This window comes from Phascolarctos cinereus, unplaced genomic scaffold (assembly GCF_003287225.1).
Source record: "Phascolarctos cinereus isolate Bilbo 61053 unplaced genomic scaffold, phaCin_HiC Scaffold_5;HRSCAF=322, whole genome shotgun sequence".
NCBI lineage: Eukaryota > Metazoa > Chordata > Mammalia > Diprotodontia > Phascolarctidae > Phascolarctos > Phascolarctos cinereus.
In genome coordinates, this window is record NW_027555958.1 from 45,342,233 (window position 1) to 45,357,600 (window position 15,368).

Below are 15,368 nucleotides of genomic sequence, written 5' to 3' on the forward strand. Positions count from 1 at the left end.
CTTCACAGAGGAAACAGCATTTGAGTTGGACATTAAAGCAAAGTAAGGGACTTCAGTATTTTAACATGAACAAAGACCATTCCAGGTATAGAGGACAGTATGTGAAAAGTCAATGAAGACGCCTCCATTTTGGTACACAGAGTCTCTTGAGAGGAATAGTACAAGAGTAGAAAGGTGTGGGGGCAGCTAGGTGGCTCAATGCATAAAGCAGTGGCTGTAGAATCAGGAGGAACTGAGTTCAAATCTAGCCTCAGACATATAGCTGTGTGACCCTGGGCAAGTCACTTAGCCCCAACTGCCTCACAGAAAAAAAAGAAAAAGAGTAGAAAGGTGTGTTGGAGCCAAATTATGGAAAGACAAATGCCAGGAATAGTAGTTTTATATTTATGCAGTAGGCAACGAAGGGACATTGAAGCTTTTTTATTAGAGTCATGATAATAGTGCACTGGAGGGACACTAGGTGGCGCAGTGCATAGAGCACCGGCCCTGGAGTCAGGAGGACCTGAGTTCAAATCCGGCCACAGACCAAACACTTGATACTTGAGTAGCTGTGTGACCTTGGGCAAGTCACTTAACCCCATTGCCTAACAAAATACAAAAAAAAAAAGACTAACAGTGCACTAGAAACTCTGGCAGTTATGTGAAGGTTAGACTGGAGTGCTGAATAGGCTGGAGACAAGAAAGACCAGTTAGGAGCTATTATAGTAGTCTAGGTGGGGCAAGATGAGGGTCCAAATGACAAAAGTTGTTGTAGGAATTGAAGGGCAGGGGGGTTTGTAAGAGCTATTGCAGAGTTAAAATGACAAGACTTTTAAACTTTATTGGATGTGTAGGATGATGAAAAGGGAAAATTCAGATGACTCCAAGGTTACCAGCTTCAGTAACTGTGAGAGTATGGTAGTGACTTCAAGAGAAAAGAGGACGGAGCCAAGATGGCCAAATAAAGCAGGAGCTCACCCAAACTCTCCCAAATTCACCTCCAAACAACTGTAAAATAACTCCTCAAAACCAATTCAGGAGCAGCAGAACCAACAGAAAGGCAGGGTGAAGCGATTTTCCAGCTCCAGAGGATCTACAAAGTCAGCAGAAAAGGTTTGTCTCACTTAGGTCAAAGGGGAGCACGGTTCAGTGTACGCAGTGGAGTTTGGGCAAGCCAGCTGGCCCTGAGCTCCAGTGCAGGTCAGCTTTGAGGTCCAAGGCAGCAAGCCAGGCCAAACTCCAGGCCCCTAGCACAAGAAGCTTGGGACACAGCCCAATTTTAATAGTCATGACATAGCCTGAATAAATGAGCAAGAAACAATCCCCCCAAAAACCTGACTATAGAATGTTAACTGTGGTGATTAGGAAGATCAAAACAAAAACTCAGAACAGGACAACAGTGTCAAAATGCATACATGTGAAACCTCAAAGAAAATGTGAATTGGTCTTGGGCTTCCAAAAAAACTCCTGGAAGAGCTCAAAATGGATTTTAAAAATCAAATGACCCTGGAGGACTCAGGTGGACACATAACATTTATTAGCTGTGTGACCCTGGGCAAGTCACTTAACCCCATTGCCTAGCCCCCCCCCAAAATCAAATGAGAGGCAGAATAAAAATTGGAAAAAGAAGTGAGAGTGATGCAAGAGAATCATGAAAAAACAGTCAATAGCTTGGTAAAGGAAGCACAAAAAATGGAAAAGGATATACTGAAGAAAACAATTCATAAATTGGCCAAATGGAAAAGGAGGTACAAAAGTTAACTGAAGAAAATAATTCCTTAAAAATTAAAATTGGGCAAGTGGAAACTAATGATTCCACAAGACATCAAGAATCAAACAAAATCAAAAGAATGAAAAAAATGGGAGAAAATGTGAAATATCTCATTGGAAAAATAATTAACCTGGAAAACAGATCCAAAAGAGATAATTTAAGAATTATTGGACTTCCTGAAGGCTATGATAAAAAAAAGAACATGGACATCATATTTCAAGAAATTATCAAGGAAAACTGCCCTGATAATCCTAGAATCAGAGGGTAAAACAGAAACTGAAAGAATCCACTGATCACCTCCTGAAAGAGATCCCAAAATGAAAATTCCCAGGAGTATTATAGCCAAATTCCAGAATTTCCAGGTCAAGAAGAAAATACTGCAAGTGGCCAGAAATAGTTCAAATATCATGGAACCACAGTCAGGATTATACAGGTTTTATCAGCTTCTACATTAAAGGATCAGAGGGCTTAGAATATATGCCAAAAAGCAAAAGAGCTAGGATTACAACCAAGAATCACCTACACAGCAAAACAGCATAATTTTTCAGGGGGAAAAATGAATATTCAATGAAATAGAGGACTTTTCAAGCATTCCTGATAAAAAGACCAGAGCTGAACAGAAACTATGATTTTCAAATACAAGACTCAAGAGATGCATAAAAAGGTTAACAAGAAAGAGAAAAAAAATAAGGAATTCAATAAAATTAAACCATAAATTGTAAACTGTAAACATCCCTACACAGGGAGATGATACTTATAACTCTTAAGAACTTCATCACCATTAAAGCTATCACTCTTAGAAGGAGTATACATAGACAGAGGGTGTGCGTATACATTGACTTTGATGGGATGATATCCAAATAACAAATATAATTAAGAGGTGAGAAAGAGGATTGCACTGGGAGAAAAGGCAAGAGAGAGGTAGAATGGGGTAAATTATCTCACGTGAAGAGGAGCAAAAGACCTGTTATAGTGGAGGGAAAGATTGGGGGGGGGAGTAGAGTGAGTAACACTTGAACCTTACTTTCATCAGAATTGGCTCAAAGAGGGAATAACATACAGAATAAAATACAGAAATCTTTCTTGCCCTATAGGAAGTAGGAGGGAAGGGAGAGCAGAGAATGGGGGGGACTGATAGAAGACAGGACAGATTGGGGGAGGTGGTCAGAAACAAAACACTGGTGAGGAAGGACAGGTGAAAGTCAAGAGAGAGAGAAGGACAAATAGGAAAAAAAGATGGAGGGAAATATACAGTAATCATAACTGTGAATGTGAATGGGATGAGCTCACCCATAAAACAGAAGCAGATAGCAGGGTGGATTAAAAACCAGAATCCTACAACATATTATTTACAAGAAATACATTTGAAGCAAAGAGACACACATAGAGTAAAGGTAAGGGGCCAGAGCAGAATCTCATATGCTTCAGCTGAAGCTAAAATAAAGCAGGAGTAGCAATCATGATCTCAGACAAAGGAAAAGCAAAAATATATCTAATTAAAAGAGATAAGGAAGGAAACTATATCTTGCTAAAAGGTACAATAAAGTAATATCAGTACTAAACATATATGCACCAAATTATGTAACATCCAAATTTTTAAAGATGTTAAATGAGTTATAGGAGGGAATAGTAAAACTATACTAGTGGGGGACTCAACTTTCACCTCTCACAACTAGATAAATCTAACAAAATAAGAAGGAGGTGAATAGAATTTTGGAAAACTTAGATATGATAGCCCTCTGAAGAAAAATAGAGATAAAAAGGAATATACCTTTTCCTCAGTGGTACATGGCACCTACACAAAAGCTGATCATGTATTTGAGCATAAAATCCTCACAAATGCAGAAAGGCAAAAATATTAAATTCATCCTTTTCAGATCATAACAATAAAAATTACATTCAATAAAGGGTCATGGAAAAATAGATTTAAAATTAATTGGAAACTAATAATTTAATCCTAAAGAATGAGTGGGTCAAAAACCAAATCATAGAAATGGTCAATTTCATTAAAAACAAATGAAAACAATGAGACAACATACTAAAATTTATGGGATGCAGCCAAAGCAGTACCTAGGGGAAAATTTATATCTCAACACTTACATCAATAAAATAAAGAGCAAATCAGTGAATTGAGCATGCAATTAAACTAGAAAAGGAACAAATTTAAAATCCCCAATTAAACACCAAAATGGGATTCCTGAAAATCAAAGGCAAGATTAATAAAATTGAAAGAAAACCATTAAACTAGTAAATTAAACTAGGAGCTGATTTTATTTTAAAAAAAAAAGAAAAAGAAAACCAAATTACCAGTGTCAAAGATGGGAAGGCAAAGGGGCTAGGTAGCAATTATTAGGAGCTATTTTGCCCAATTAAATGCCAATCTGACAACCTAAGGGAAATGAGTATTTACAAAAATATAAACTGCTCAGGTTAACAGAAGATGAAATAGAATATGTAATCTCATCCTAGAAAAAGAAATTGAATACACTATCAATGAATTTCCTAAGAAAAAATCCATAGGGCCAGATAAATTCACAAGTCAATTCTACCAAACATTTAAAGAGCAATTCCAATATTGTATAAACTATTTGGAAACATAAGCAAAGGAGTTCTACAAAATTCCTTTTATGACACAAATATGATGCTGATTACCAAAACCAGGAATTACAAAAACACAAAACTATAGACCAATTTTCCTAATGAATATTGATACAAAAATTTTAAATACTAGTAAGGAAATTACAGCAATATATCACAAGAATCATACACCATGACCAGGCAGGATCAATGGGAGGCTGAATCAATATTAGGAAAACTATCAGCATAATTGACCATATCAGTAACAAAACCAACAGAAATCATATGGTTATCTCAATAGATGCAGAAAAAGCTTTAGACAAAATACAACATCCTAATAAAAGTGCTAGAGAGGATAGGAATAAATGGAACTTTCCTTAAAAATGATAAGTAGTATCTAAAACCATCAGTAAGCTTTATCTATAATAGGGATAAACTAGGATTTCCCAGTAAGATTAGGGGTGAAGCAACGATGTCATTTGTAACCACTGTTATTCAATATTGCACTAGAAATGTTAGCCATAGCAATTAAAAGAAGAAAAAAGCAGAAGGAATTGGAAGTCAATGAGGAAATAAAACTATCATTCTTTGCCATGCATATATATACATATATAATGATATATGTGTATATAATATAGATAATGGTATACTTATAGAATCCTAGAGAATCAGCTAAAAAACTAGTTGAAATAACAACTTTAGCAAAGTTTCAAGATACAAAATAAAGGCTGATACCATAAACAAATTAGGAGAGCAAGGAATAGTTTACCTGTCAGATCTATGGAGAAGGGAAGAATTTATGAATAAACAAAGAGAAAGCATTACAACATGTAAAATGGATAATTTTTATTATTTTAAATTAAATTAAAATACATAATTAGATTAAACTTTAAATTAAAAACTTTAAATTAAATTAGTTTTTACCTAAAACCAATGCAACCAAGACAGAAGGAAAGCAGAAAGCTGGGAAACAATTTTTATAGCAAGTGTCTCTGATAAAGGCCTCATTTCTCAAAATAGAGAACTGATCCAAATTTATAAGAATAGAAGTCATTACCCCATTGATAAATGATGAAAGGATATGAACAGCAATTTTTAGGCCAAGAAATCAAAGCTGTATATATAGCCATGTGAAAAAAATGCCCTAAATCATTATTGATTTAGGGAAATGCACATTAAAATAACTGAGCTACCACCTCACACTTAGCAGATTTATTAATATGACAGAAAAGGAAAATGATAAATGTTGGAGGGGATAGGGAAAAACTGGGACATTAACACACTGTTGGTGGAGTTGTGAACTAATCCAACTATTCTAGAGAGCAATTTGGAACTATGCTCAAAAGGCTGTAAATCTGTGCATACCCTTTGATCCATCAATACCATTACTAGGTCTGTATTCCAAAGAAATTTTTAAAGGGGGGAAGTTGGTGGGAGAAGGACCTATTTGTACAAAAATATTTATAGCAGCTCTTTCTTTGTGGTGGCAAAGAACTGGAAATTCAGGGGATTCCCATCAACTGAGGAATGGCTGAACAAGTTGTGGTATTTGATTGTAATGAAATAGGTTTGTGATATAAGAAATGAAGAGCAGGCTGATTTCAGAAAAACCTGGAAATATTTACATGAAGTGATACGTGAAGTGAACAGAAACAGGAGAACATTGTACACAGTAACAACAGTATTGAGCAATGGTCAATCCTAAATGACTTAGTTATTTTTGGCAATACAATAACCCAATTACAAAGGACTTATGATGAAAAATGCCATCTACCTCCAGAGAAAGAACTAATGGAGTCTGCAGATCGAAGTATACTATTTTTTACTTTTTTTGTGGGTTGGTTTTTTGGTTTTTGTTTTTGGTCCGTGTCTTTCACAACATGAGTAATATGGGAATGTTTTGCATGATTGCATACGTATAACCTATATCAAACTGCTTACTGTCTAGGGGAAGGGGAGAGAATTTGGAACTCAGAATTTTAAATAATGAATGTTAAGAATTGTCTTTACATGTAATTGGGAAAAATAATTTTAAAAAAGAAATAAGAGAGAAGAGTTAGGTTTGGGGATCGAAGAGAAGTTCAACTTAGGACACAACTAAGTTTGATCTATAGTGGGTCAATTGAGTGGAGACAGCAACTAAAAACTAGAAAAACAAGACTGGAGATCTAGCAGAGAGGCTGGAAACAGTCTGGGAGTCATCTGCATGGATATGATCATTGAAGTCGTGGGCGTACATGAAATTCCTAAAGGAAAGAAGGTAAAAAGGCAACATATACTAGATTCAAAACAGAACGCCGATGGTATTCACAGTGAAGGATGAGGACCCAGGAAGAGAGTGTCAAAGAGGTAGGAACACGAAGAAAGCAGTATCAAAGAGAAGAGGCAGGAAGTGTATGAAGTATCAAATGCTAAACTAGTGTCAAAGTCGAGAACAGAAATCCATAAGGAATTCATTAGTGATCGTGGAGAGAGCTATTTCAGTAGTGTGATGGGGGCCAATTACTGCAAAAGGTCAAGCTTCAATTTCCTTATTTGCAAAACGAGGGTGCTAAGCATCTCCCAATCTTGATAGCCTTTGAAGAGAAGGTAGAGGCAGCCTGTAGCTTTGTCTTTTTCGAAGTTGGAGGAGACACTTAACCTGAATGTGGTCGTTTTTAGATAAAGGAGACTTGAATAAGTTTGTTGACAATGATGATTAAGAGAGACTGGAGATACGAGGTTCGACTGCAGGGAGTGATCCTGAAAGAAAGGAGAGAATAGGTGCAAACAAAACTAGAGTGAGGGAGTGAGTACACATCGGTGGAGGAGGTCAGATCATAGCGAAGGGGATGAAGTTCCGGGCTTGGGAGGACTTCGGAAGAATCGCAACGGCGTAAAAGCAAAAGAAACTCAAGGCTTGGACTCCCTTACAGGCAGGCCACTGGTTTAAGATCACCACCTAACCCTTTCCGAGTACGCTATAGGAGGCAATTCTCATGTAATCTGGACCAGGTGAGGGTAAGGAATCTGGCGCAACGAAGTTACTTAGACCCCGGTTTTGTTTATTTACTAGCATTCTTTTTTTGGAGGAGACGTGGCCCTGAGGTTTCCAATCGTGCCAACCTAGCCAGCCTGGCCCGGGGCCATCCAGCCCCCTCGGGACTCCCGCCGGGCGCCCAGGGAAAGTGAAGATGGCGCCCTCTCCCGCCCCTTCTTCGGTCAGAAGAAAGGAAAGCGCCACCGAGCGAAGACTCGCTAGAAAGAGTAAGAAAGCCGCGGGCTGAAGAAGCGGCGGAAAGTTGCTAAGCTCGGCTGTCCGGCACCAAAGGCCCAGCCGAGGGGGAGGGGAAGGGAGGGACGTACAGGTAATCAGGGCGCCAGCGGGGCGCAGGGGCGGCCCAAGCCTATCCCCGCCCCCAACCACGTCACCTGATCTCCTGGGCTTCCCAGGAAGCCCTGCTTTCAAGATCCCGCCTCGCACACTCCCCCAGCCCGGAGGCCGCAGACTGCGCAAGCGTACAGCGTCCCCGCCAAAGAGAAGAGTCTTAGAGTCGAGTTGCCTGATTGGCTACCCAAGCAGTCAACAACACCTCATGGGGCGTTTCTTTCCCCCGCCATTATTTCCCACCGTGCCTTGCTGCAGAACCGCTCCGAGGAGCCCGTGAAGTGGCAAAATGGCAGACGTGTTGGACCTTCATGAGGCCGGAGGCGAGGACTTCGCCATGGACGAGGATGGGGACGGTGCGGAGTGGATGTGCGGGGGGCCAGAGGGGCCGGGCCTCGGAAAGGGGAGGGGGCGGGCGGCAGGTCTTCCTCCCCTGGCAGACCCGGGGAGGACAGGCCGGGCTGCCGGCCTTAGGGGCGGGAGGCTCCGCGCCCCACTCCCCAGGCGGGACTCCGGGCTGCTCTCCCTGACCCAGCTCTCCCCTTCCTCCAGAGAGTATTCACAAACTGAAGGAGAAGGCCAAGAAACGCAAGGGTCGCGGCTTCGGCTCAGGTGAGACCGAGGGAAAGGAGGGCGAGGGGGGCCGCGGGATGGGCCGCCTTTGTTTTCTGAGATCTGTTGCACGTGCTTTACAGAGGAAGGGTCCCGGGCCCGAATGCGGGAGGATTATGACAGTGTGGAGCAGGATGGAGATGAACCCGGGCCGCAGCGATGTGAGTGCCAAGAGGCTGGGAGACGAGCGGGGTCCTCGTCCCGAGGGGAAATAGTGGAGGGAGCCCCGAGGGGTCTTCCTTGTCGGCCGTCTTTCCCAGATCACCTGCGTGCTGAATTCTGGGGTCTCTAGGAACCACAGGTGTAAGTTCTGACGCTTTGCCCTCCTGTGCCCTGACTCCCTAGCTGTGGAGGGCTGGATTCTCTTTGTGACTGGGGTCCATGAAGAGGCCACCGAAGAAGACATACATGACAAGTTTGCGGAGTATGGGGAAATCAAGAATATTCACCTCAACCTGGACCGGCGCACGGGGTACCTCAAAGTAAGTTGGAAGTTTGGGCCCTACATTCTCTAAATACAGGATCAAGGAGGGCAGTCAGTGCTTGAGTGTTTACAGTATGGGGAATGATGAGCAAATTTGGATTAAAGTAATACTGAAAATTAGTTATACACAGCAAAGACAAACATTGTAACAGACAACAGGAACACAGTATAGGTGGTAAGTTCATGCTGTATATTCATTAAACAAAGACTTACAGGGCTTGATGTTTGTTTTTTAATCTAAGTTTAGGTTTGATAACTAAGAATAAGAGGGATTTATTATCATGCTCTATGTGGATAGGGGCTGTCTGATGTCTTTTTTTGTCCTTTCCCCAAGGGGTATACACTAGTTGAATATGAAACATACAAGGAGGCTCAGGCTGCCATGGAGGGACTCAATGGCCAGGATATGATGGGGCAACCCATAAGTGTTGACTGGTGTTTTGTTCGGGGGCCACCCAAAGGCAAAAGGAGGTGAGGAGGAAAGAGCAAGTGGTTGTGAATTGGATGTATACAGATGAGACAAACAGAACAATATTTGGTTCATGATCTAGTCACCCTGACAGACCATCCTTCTTCCTTCCCTTTGCAGAGGTGGCCGAAGACGGAGCAGGAGTCCGGATCGGAGACGTCGCTGACAGCACTGCTCAGATGTCATTCTCCAGAGAATCAGTTTGCCTACATCTAGCCTTGGAGGAAATGGGGCTGGGATGGGACTTTGACTTAATCTCCCGCCTCCTTAAGTGTTTCTTTGGCATTGTGAATAAACAGTTTAGTTTTCTTTTCTACACATGAGAGAATCAAACATATCAGGTAAAAAGCCAGGTAGGCAACCCAGGCTTTTTCTGACTAAGTAGTGAAAACCCATTCCTCTTCCATCTAAGGGAGTGAAATGTACCATAACATTAAGGGAAATATCAAGGATGTTCATCCAAGTATTGAATTACTGAAGTCTAGAATGTTCTTATTCTTTCCCTTACTAGGGGTGGAAGAAGAATCTTCTCCACCAGGAGACTCATGTGCCGTCCATATTTTCTGTTTGGCCGGGGTAGGTGGTAAGGAGTGGGAGTGGCTACAGGGACAAGGTAGGGATTCTAAAAAAAATAGTTACTCTTTATTACTTTTTCGGTTGGAGGGTGGGGCTAGAGTTAAGAAAAGGATCTCAGCAAGAGTTACAGAGATGTTTCCTCCATTTTTCCTGTCTTTCCACTACCCTCTGTGCTCGATTCCAGCTGCCTAGGTGCCTGAACCACTTGTTGAGGGACTCTCCAAGAGCTCCTTCCCCCCCGGAAAGAATCTGAACCAAGTTCCTGGTGTCCTTTTCTACAGCCAAGGGTGAAGGCCCCATAGAGTAAGGGGTCCAGGGGAGCATTGAGGAGGCCAAAGAGGAACAGAATGTGGCTGAGACTGGGGGGGACATTGCTTAGCATGCTGGGAGAAAACCAGTACCACAGACCCAGCAGGTAGTAGGGTGTCCAACAGATAACGAAGGTCAGCAGGACAAGTAGGGATAGTCGAAGGGCCCGAAGCCGTACACGGGGGCGATTGTCAAAGGAACGACGAAGAGCGAACTGACCAGCAGGGGCTGGGGAGTCAGAGATGAATAATTGTCAGTTCCCTTACTAGGCACTAGATGGGCATGAGGCAAGCTGATGGAACGAGGGAGATGGATAGATGTAGATTGCAGTTCTTTTTGAAGCTCACATATGAATATTATTCTTGTACACATGCACAAACACACCTCACTGAGGGTATGAATCACCTTCCTAAATGGAGTTCAGAGAGGAGAGACATGCTAGGGAAAGGACTTCAGGCCAGAGTATGGGGTACTGCTGTAGAATATAAAATTGACCAGCCCTACTTCTTTGCCCCCATCACCTTTTCTAACCCTTACCCATGGCCAAGGGAGGTGGTGGTGGGTGACATGTACCACCGCCCGGTGAACCTGGGTTTTAAAGAATGACCAGGTACCATCAGGACTGTTTTGGACTCTTACTTGATTTCCCCCATATCAATGGGCTGGCATTAAGAAGTACTGTTGTGATTAGGCTCTCACTGTGGGCTAAAAACTAGGAGATTTTCATGGTGGAAATTGGGACCGAAGCTATGGATTGGGAAATGAGCATCGGGATCTAGGGATTGGAGGCTCACCATGCTCCCCCTTCCCTGTTCGGTGTCTGGACACACTGAATACAATTCGACCATAGCAGATTGCCATGGCTGTCAGAGGTATCAGGAAGAGCCCACAGAAGGTGAAGAGGTTATAGGCGATTTCTTGCCATCGGGCCTTGAAGCTTCCTTTGGTGACACACTGAATGAAGGGGACTGGGCCAGCACGGCGGACAGTATGAAACAGGAACAGCTGGAGTGGGGTGCAGTATAAAAGAAAGACTTCCACCTTATATCATAATATTCCCACTACCACCCCCTCACCCCCACCACATAGGGAAGTTAATAGGGCAGTATTGGTTAGGGCAATAGTATATCCATGATGCCAACCACAAAACCAAACCAAACCAAAAAAAAAACCCGTAGCCGAGTATAAATATCCATTTAAAGGCCTGTGTGTCCACAAATTTAGCTGAATTCTGTTTTAGCAAAACTCGATCTGTATGAGGAAGGTGGTTTTTTTTTTCCTTTTAGCCACCTAGCCAATAACTCATGGTGCTACTGTTTGCCTGTGTGTGGACAAGATAAGTTCTACTTAAAACAAGAAATACTGTATAAAGAATGATGTTCAGAAACCCACTTAAGCAGTCAATCTATTTAACAAAGTGTTCTTTGAGTAAGAGTTTGTGTGTTGTAACTATTGAAAGTATTAATAAAAATTGACATTTTTTTAAAAGAAATGATGTGTTGGTCATTTGCATATTGTTTTTCCTTGGAAACTGCAGGGCTGTTGGCTTTCACTCCAGCAATGGAAGCAAAAATACCCTGGCATCTAAATGAATAGGTAAGTCATGCTTGGAGGCAGTTTCATTAGAAAGGAGAGGAAATCTCACAGAAATGGGAGGAGCCATTGTCTATAGCTGAAGTGTTAACCAGTTGCTTGGAACTTTGATCCACTCTGAGCTGACTGGGGATAGGGAAGTGGCAAGATGTAAAGTAGTCACGAGGGGACGACGCTGGACCAGAAATCTGAAGATGGGAGTTCCAGTCTATTTCAACAAGTTAGTATGCAAATGTAATAAGATACTAAACCAGCTTCAGACATTAGTTTCCTCAGATGTAAAATAGGGATAATAGCATTTATCTTGTACGGTTGATGTGAAAGTGTGAAATAATATTTCTAAAGTGCTTGGCACAGTGCCTGGCACATAGTAGACCCTATATAAATGTTTATTTCCTTCCTTTTCCCCTCCTTGCCCAAATCAATCTTTGGACAGGTCAGAACTTCTCATTGTTGAAAGTAAAATGACAGTAATCCCTATACTATCTAGCTCATAGGGTTTTGAGGAAAGTAAATTGTTAATTGATATATGTCAGCTCTTTTTACCACTAAATCACTTCCCTCAAAACAACTCTGTGCAGGAACTAGCACAAGTTAATAACAGTTGACTTGCCTATGGCAAGAGCTGAGAAGAAAACCAAGGGCTGACTGAGAGACCAGTAAGTAATTAAGCAAAACCTGGGCTGTTTACAGGACAGTTGTAAGGATCAAATTACATAATCAATGACGAAAAAAATTTTTTTAAACCACCCTCTTCACGTAAATAAAAGGAATTATTCCCTTTTTTTTTCTCCCCTGGGTATTCACTGTTTTCTTATTGCTTTCTAATGCTCAGAAATAAATGACCAGGAATCTAACCCTTCTATCTAAACTGAAAATGAAAGCCCACAGGTTTTACAAACTACATCAGCTCCTTCTGTAGCTGCGGGTGGGTATGTGGAAAAGTCAGTGTTTGGTGCAAATCTAAATAACCAGGACTCAAATAACCAGGAGTCTGACCCTTCTCCATATTCTAAAAGTAGATCAAAGCTTCAAGCAATCCATAAGCACTTAGGTTTGCCACAATCGTCCCAGTCTTCTTATTCTTTCCTTTGATCGATAAAAGATTAATACAACCTTAGAGCAAGAAGGGACTTTAGAGACCATGTGGCCCAACCCTATTACTTTATAGAGGAAGCAATTCAGGCCCAGAGATAAAGTGACTTATCCAAAGTCACAGCAAGTTAGGAGAAATCTTTCAGTACGTGCACAATTCCTTTTGCTGAAACCTCCCCTTCTAAATGTGTCTTGGTGCCTGGAAACTTAATAAATGTAAGCAAGCAGTCTAATCAATTTAATAACTTTAAACATCTTATACATATATTAAACTCTAAAACACCAACACATTTTTAAAAATGTCAAATTTTATTAAGAAAAAAATTGCACCTATTAAAGTGATAGCAAAAAACTAACATTTATCTCAGTTATCTTGGAACTGACAAAACATCTCCTTTTGCAAAGTATTTCTACTTCTACCTCCAAATCACCATTATTAGTTTGTTGGTATTGCTACAGGGTGCATAACTAATTTTGGCTTTATATAAAAGAAGAAAAAAACATTAGGGTAATTCCTCTATCTCTTGTAGCCATAGGTTTCTTTACAGTTAAGGATGAGTTACTTGAAATGTTGACTACTCATCCGACAAAATACTAGTTTGTCTTAAAACCATAATTAGGATTGCTTTCAGTATTCCCATATAACCTCTCTAGCTCTAGCTCCTGCCTAGTTTCTGTCTTGTGGAAATTAGTGATTTTTAATGATTTTGTAGATTTAAATCCCCTTATTGCAGTAAAAACAGTACTAGTTTAGAGCTAGAAAACTTGGATTTCTAGTTCAGGCTTTTCAGTTCATTGGCTGTGAGAACTAGGGGAAATCACTTAATATTTCTGAGCCTTGGTTTTCCCTCTTTTAGAATGAGAATAATCCATAAACATTTATTATTAAACAAATGCACTACCTAACTCATAGTACTGTTGTGTGCTCAAAGGAGAAGTGCATTAACTATTTTGTAACCTTAAAGTGCAGTGCTTGTAAATGAGCATTTTTTTTTCTTAGGTCCTTCCAAAATGAAAAATCCTCACATTTTTCTAGTCTATCCACAAACAGAAGCTGCTCTATCACAGAGGTAGCTAGGGTTTTGTTTTGGTAAAAAAAAAAGTTTGTTTTCGTTGCTTTTTTTCCCCTAATCTTTTAAAGCTCCCCCCCACTTGACTGATTTAAGATTTGATCGTCAGAACTGCCTGAAGCATTCAGGTTCTGTCATGCACTATAAATTTGCATACCATGATTCCAATTTACTTCACTCCTTCACTTTAAACCTTTCTTATTTCCAGCTACAATAGCCTCTCCTCGTTTACGGTAGAGTTGGAGGAAAACTAAGAAGAAAAAACTGAAGTTTGGGGGACCCACTGGAAAGTGAGAGAGAAGCTTTACAGAAAAACGGAAAGCGGGATGGAGCAGATAGACCTTCCAGGGGTGGGTGGGGTGACTCTGCATTTCAGTTTTATGTAAATAAACGTAGAAGGGCAAAGAGGTAAAGGAGATCTTTTCCGTGAATTCCCTGGGTAGGGTAGGTAGGTAATACCTTGACTCCTCAGGCTCACACTCCTTTGTTCACTCACCTGGGGCAGGGCAAGCAGAAAACTAAGCCCCCAGGCCGTTCCCAGCAGCTTTCGCCCACCCCCTCTGGGTCCAAGAGGATGGAGCACCGCAGCCTGGCGGTCAAGTCCAATGACCACAGGCAGAAAAGCAGCCGCATACATGGCCAGCAGTTTCAGGAACATGAGTGTCCGGCAAGCAACATCTCCAGCGAGCCACTGGACAGTGGCATTCCACGCCGCATCCAGCGGCATGACTACGAAAGTGACCAGTAAGTCTGCAGCGGCCAAGTGGCCAAAAAGTCGGCGGACAGGGGAGGGGCGGAGTCTACTGGATCTTGGCCGCGTCACTGACCATAGCACAGCCAGATTGCCTGCAGCCGACGACAGGAACAGGGCAGCGGTCACTCCTACTCGGACCTTGGCGGCGGTTGAGAAGGTGGGAAGCGCTGACTCCTCCACCTCGACCCCCGCCCCTGCCCAAGCTTCCTCTCCGGCTGAAGAGCCCCAGCCTGTGTCATTGCCCGTGGACATAGCTGCAGGGGGGAAGCGGCCGGCTCGGGCAGCCCATCCCTTCCCCCGCCAGGCCAGGGGCTGGCGCCGGTCATTGTGGTCTCCGACCGCATCGGTCGCCAGCCTCAGGGACCCTCCCCATCTTTGCCCCGGGGGCTGCCGTGTGTCCAGCTCCGCCCCGCTGTCCAGGACTCAAGGTCCCATGCACTCGTCCAGCCCGCAGGGGGTTTCCCAGGCCCTCCTGCTCCGTGCCCAGACCCGGCTGGCCGAGGTCTCTTGTGCCGCGTCCCGGGTGCGCCGCGGTCCTGCGCCCGCTCCGCAGCTGGAGGTCACTGCGGCTGCTGCTGAGCACTCCAGCCTCCCGCCGGCCCCGGCCCCGCCCCCGCCTCCCAGGCCCCGCCTCCCGCTGGTCCCACCTCCCCCTCCCTCCGCGGGCAAGTACATTTAAAGGCGGCGGCTGCCGAGGGGCCCCAAGGACCGC

The 15,368-nt window shown here is 42.6% G+C and overlaps 2 protein-coding genes across 2 annotated transcripts; one reads left to right on the top strand and one right to left on the bottom strand.

Annotated features, from left to right (window-relative positions):
* Positions 1-7,927: 7,927 nt before the first annotated feature.
* Positions 7,928-9,575, top strand: RBM8A (RNA binding motif protein 8A). The gene is made up of 6 exons (XM_021003804.2): positions 7,928-8,050; positions 8,247-8,306; positions 8,390-8,467; positions 8,652-8,788; positions 9,125-9,261; positions 9,380-9,575. The coding sequence occupies exons 1-6, from the start codon at positions 7,984-7,986 to the stop codon at positions 9,423-9,425; spliced, it is 525 nt and encodes a 174-aa protein (XP_020859463.1). The 5' UTR covers positions 7,928-7,983; the 3' UTR covers positions 9,426-9,575.
* A 97-nt stretch (positions 9,576-9,672) lies between these two features.
* Positions 9,673-15,240, bottom strand: GNRHR2 (gonadotropin releasing hormone receptor 2). The gene is made up of 3 exons (XM_021003817.2): positions 14,399-15,240; positions 10,939-11,149; positions 9,673-10,372 (listed from the first exon to the last, which is right to left on the bottom strand). Exons 1-3 carry the CDS (start codon positions 14,906-14,908, stop codon positions 9,960-9,962), a joined length of 1,134 nt encoding a protein of 377 aa, XP_020859476.1. The 5' UTR covers positions 14,909-15,240; the 3' UTR covers positions 9,673-9,959.
* Positions 15,241-15,368: the final 128 nt, after the last annotated feature.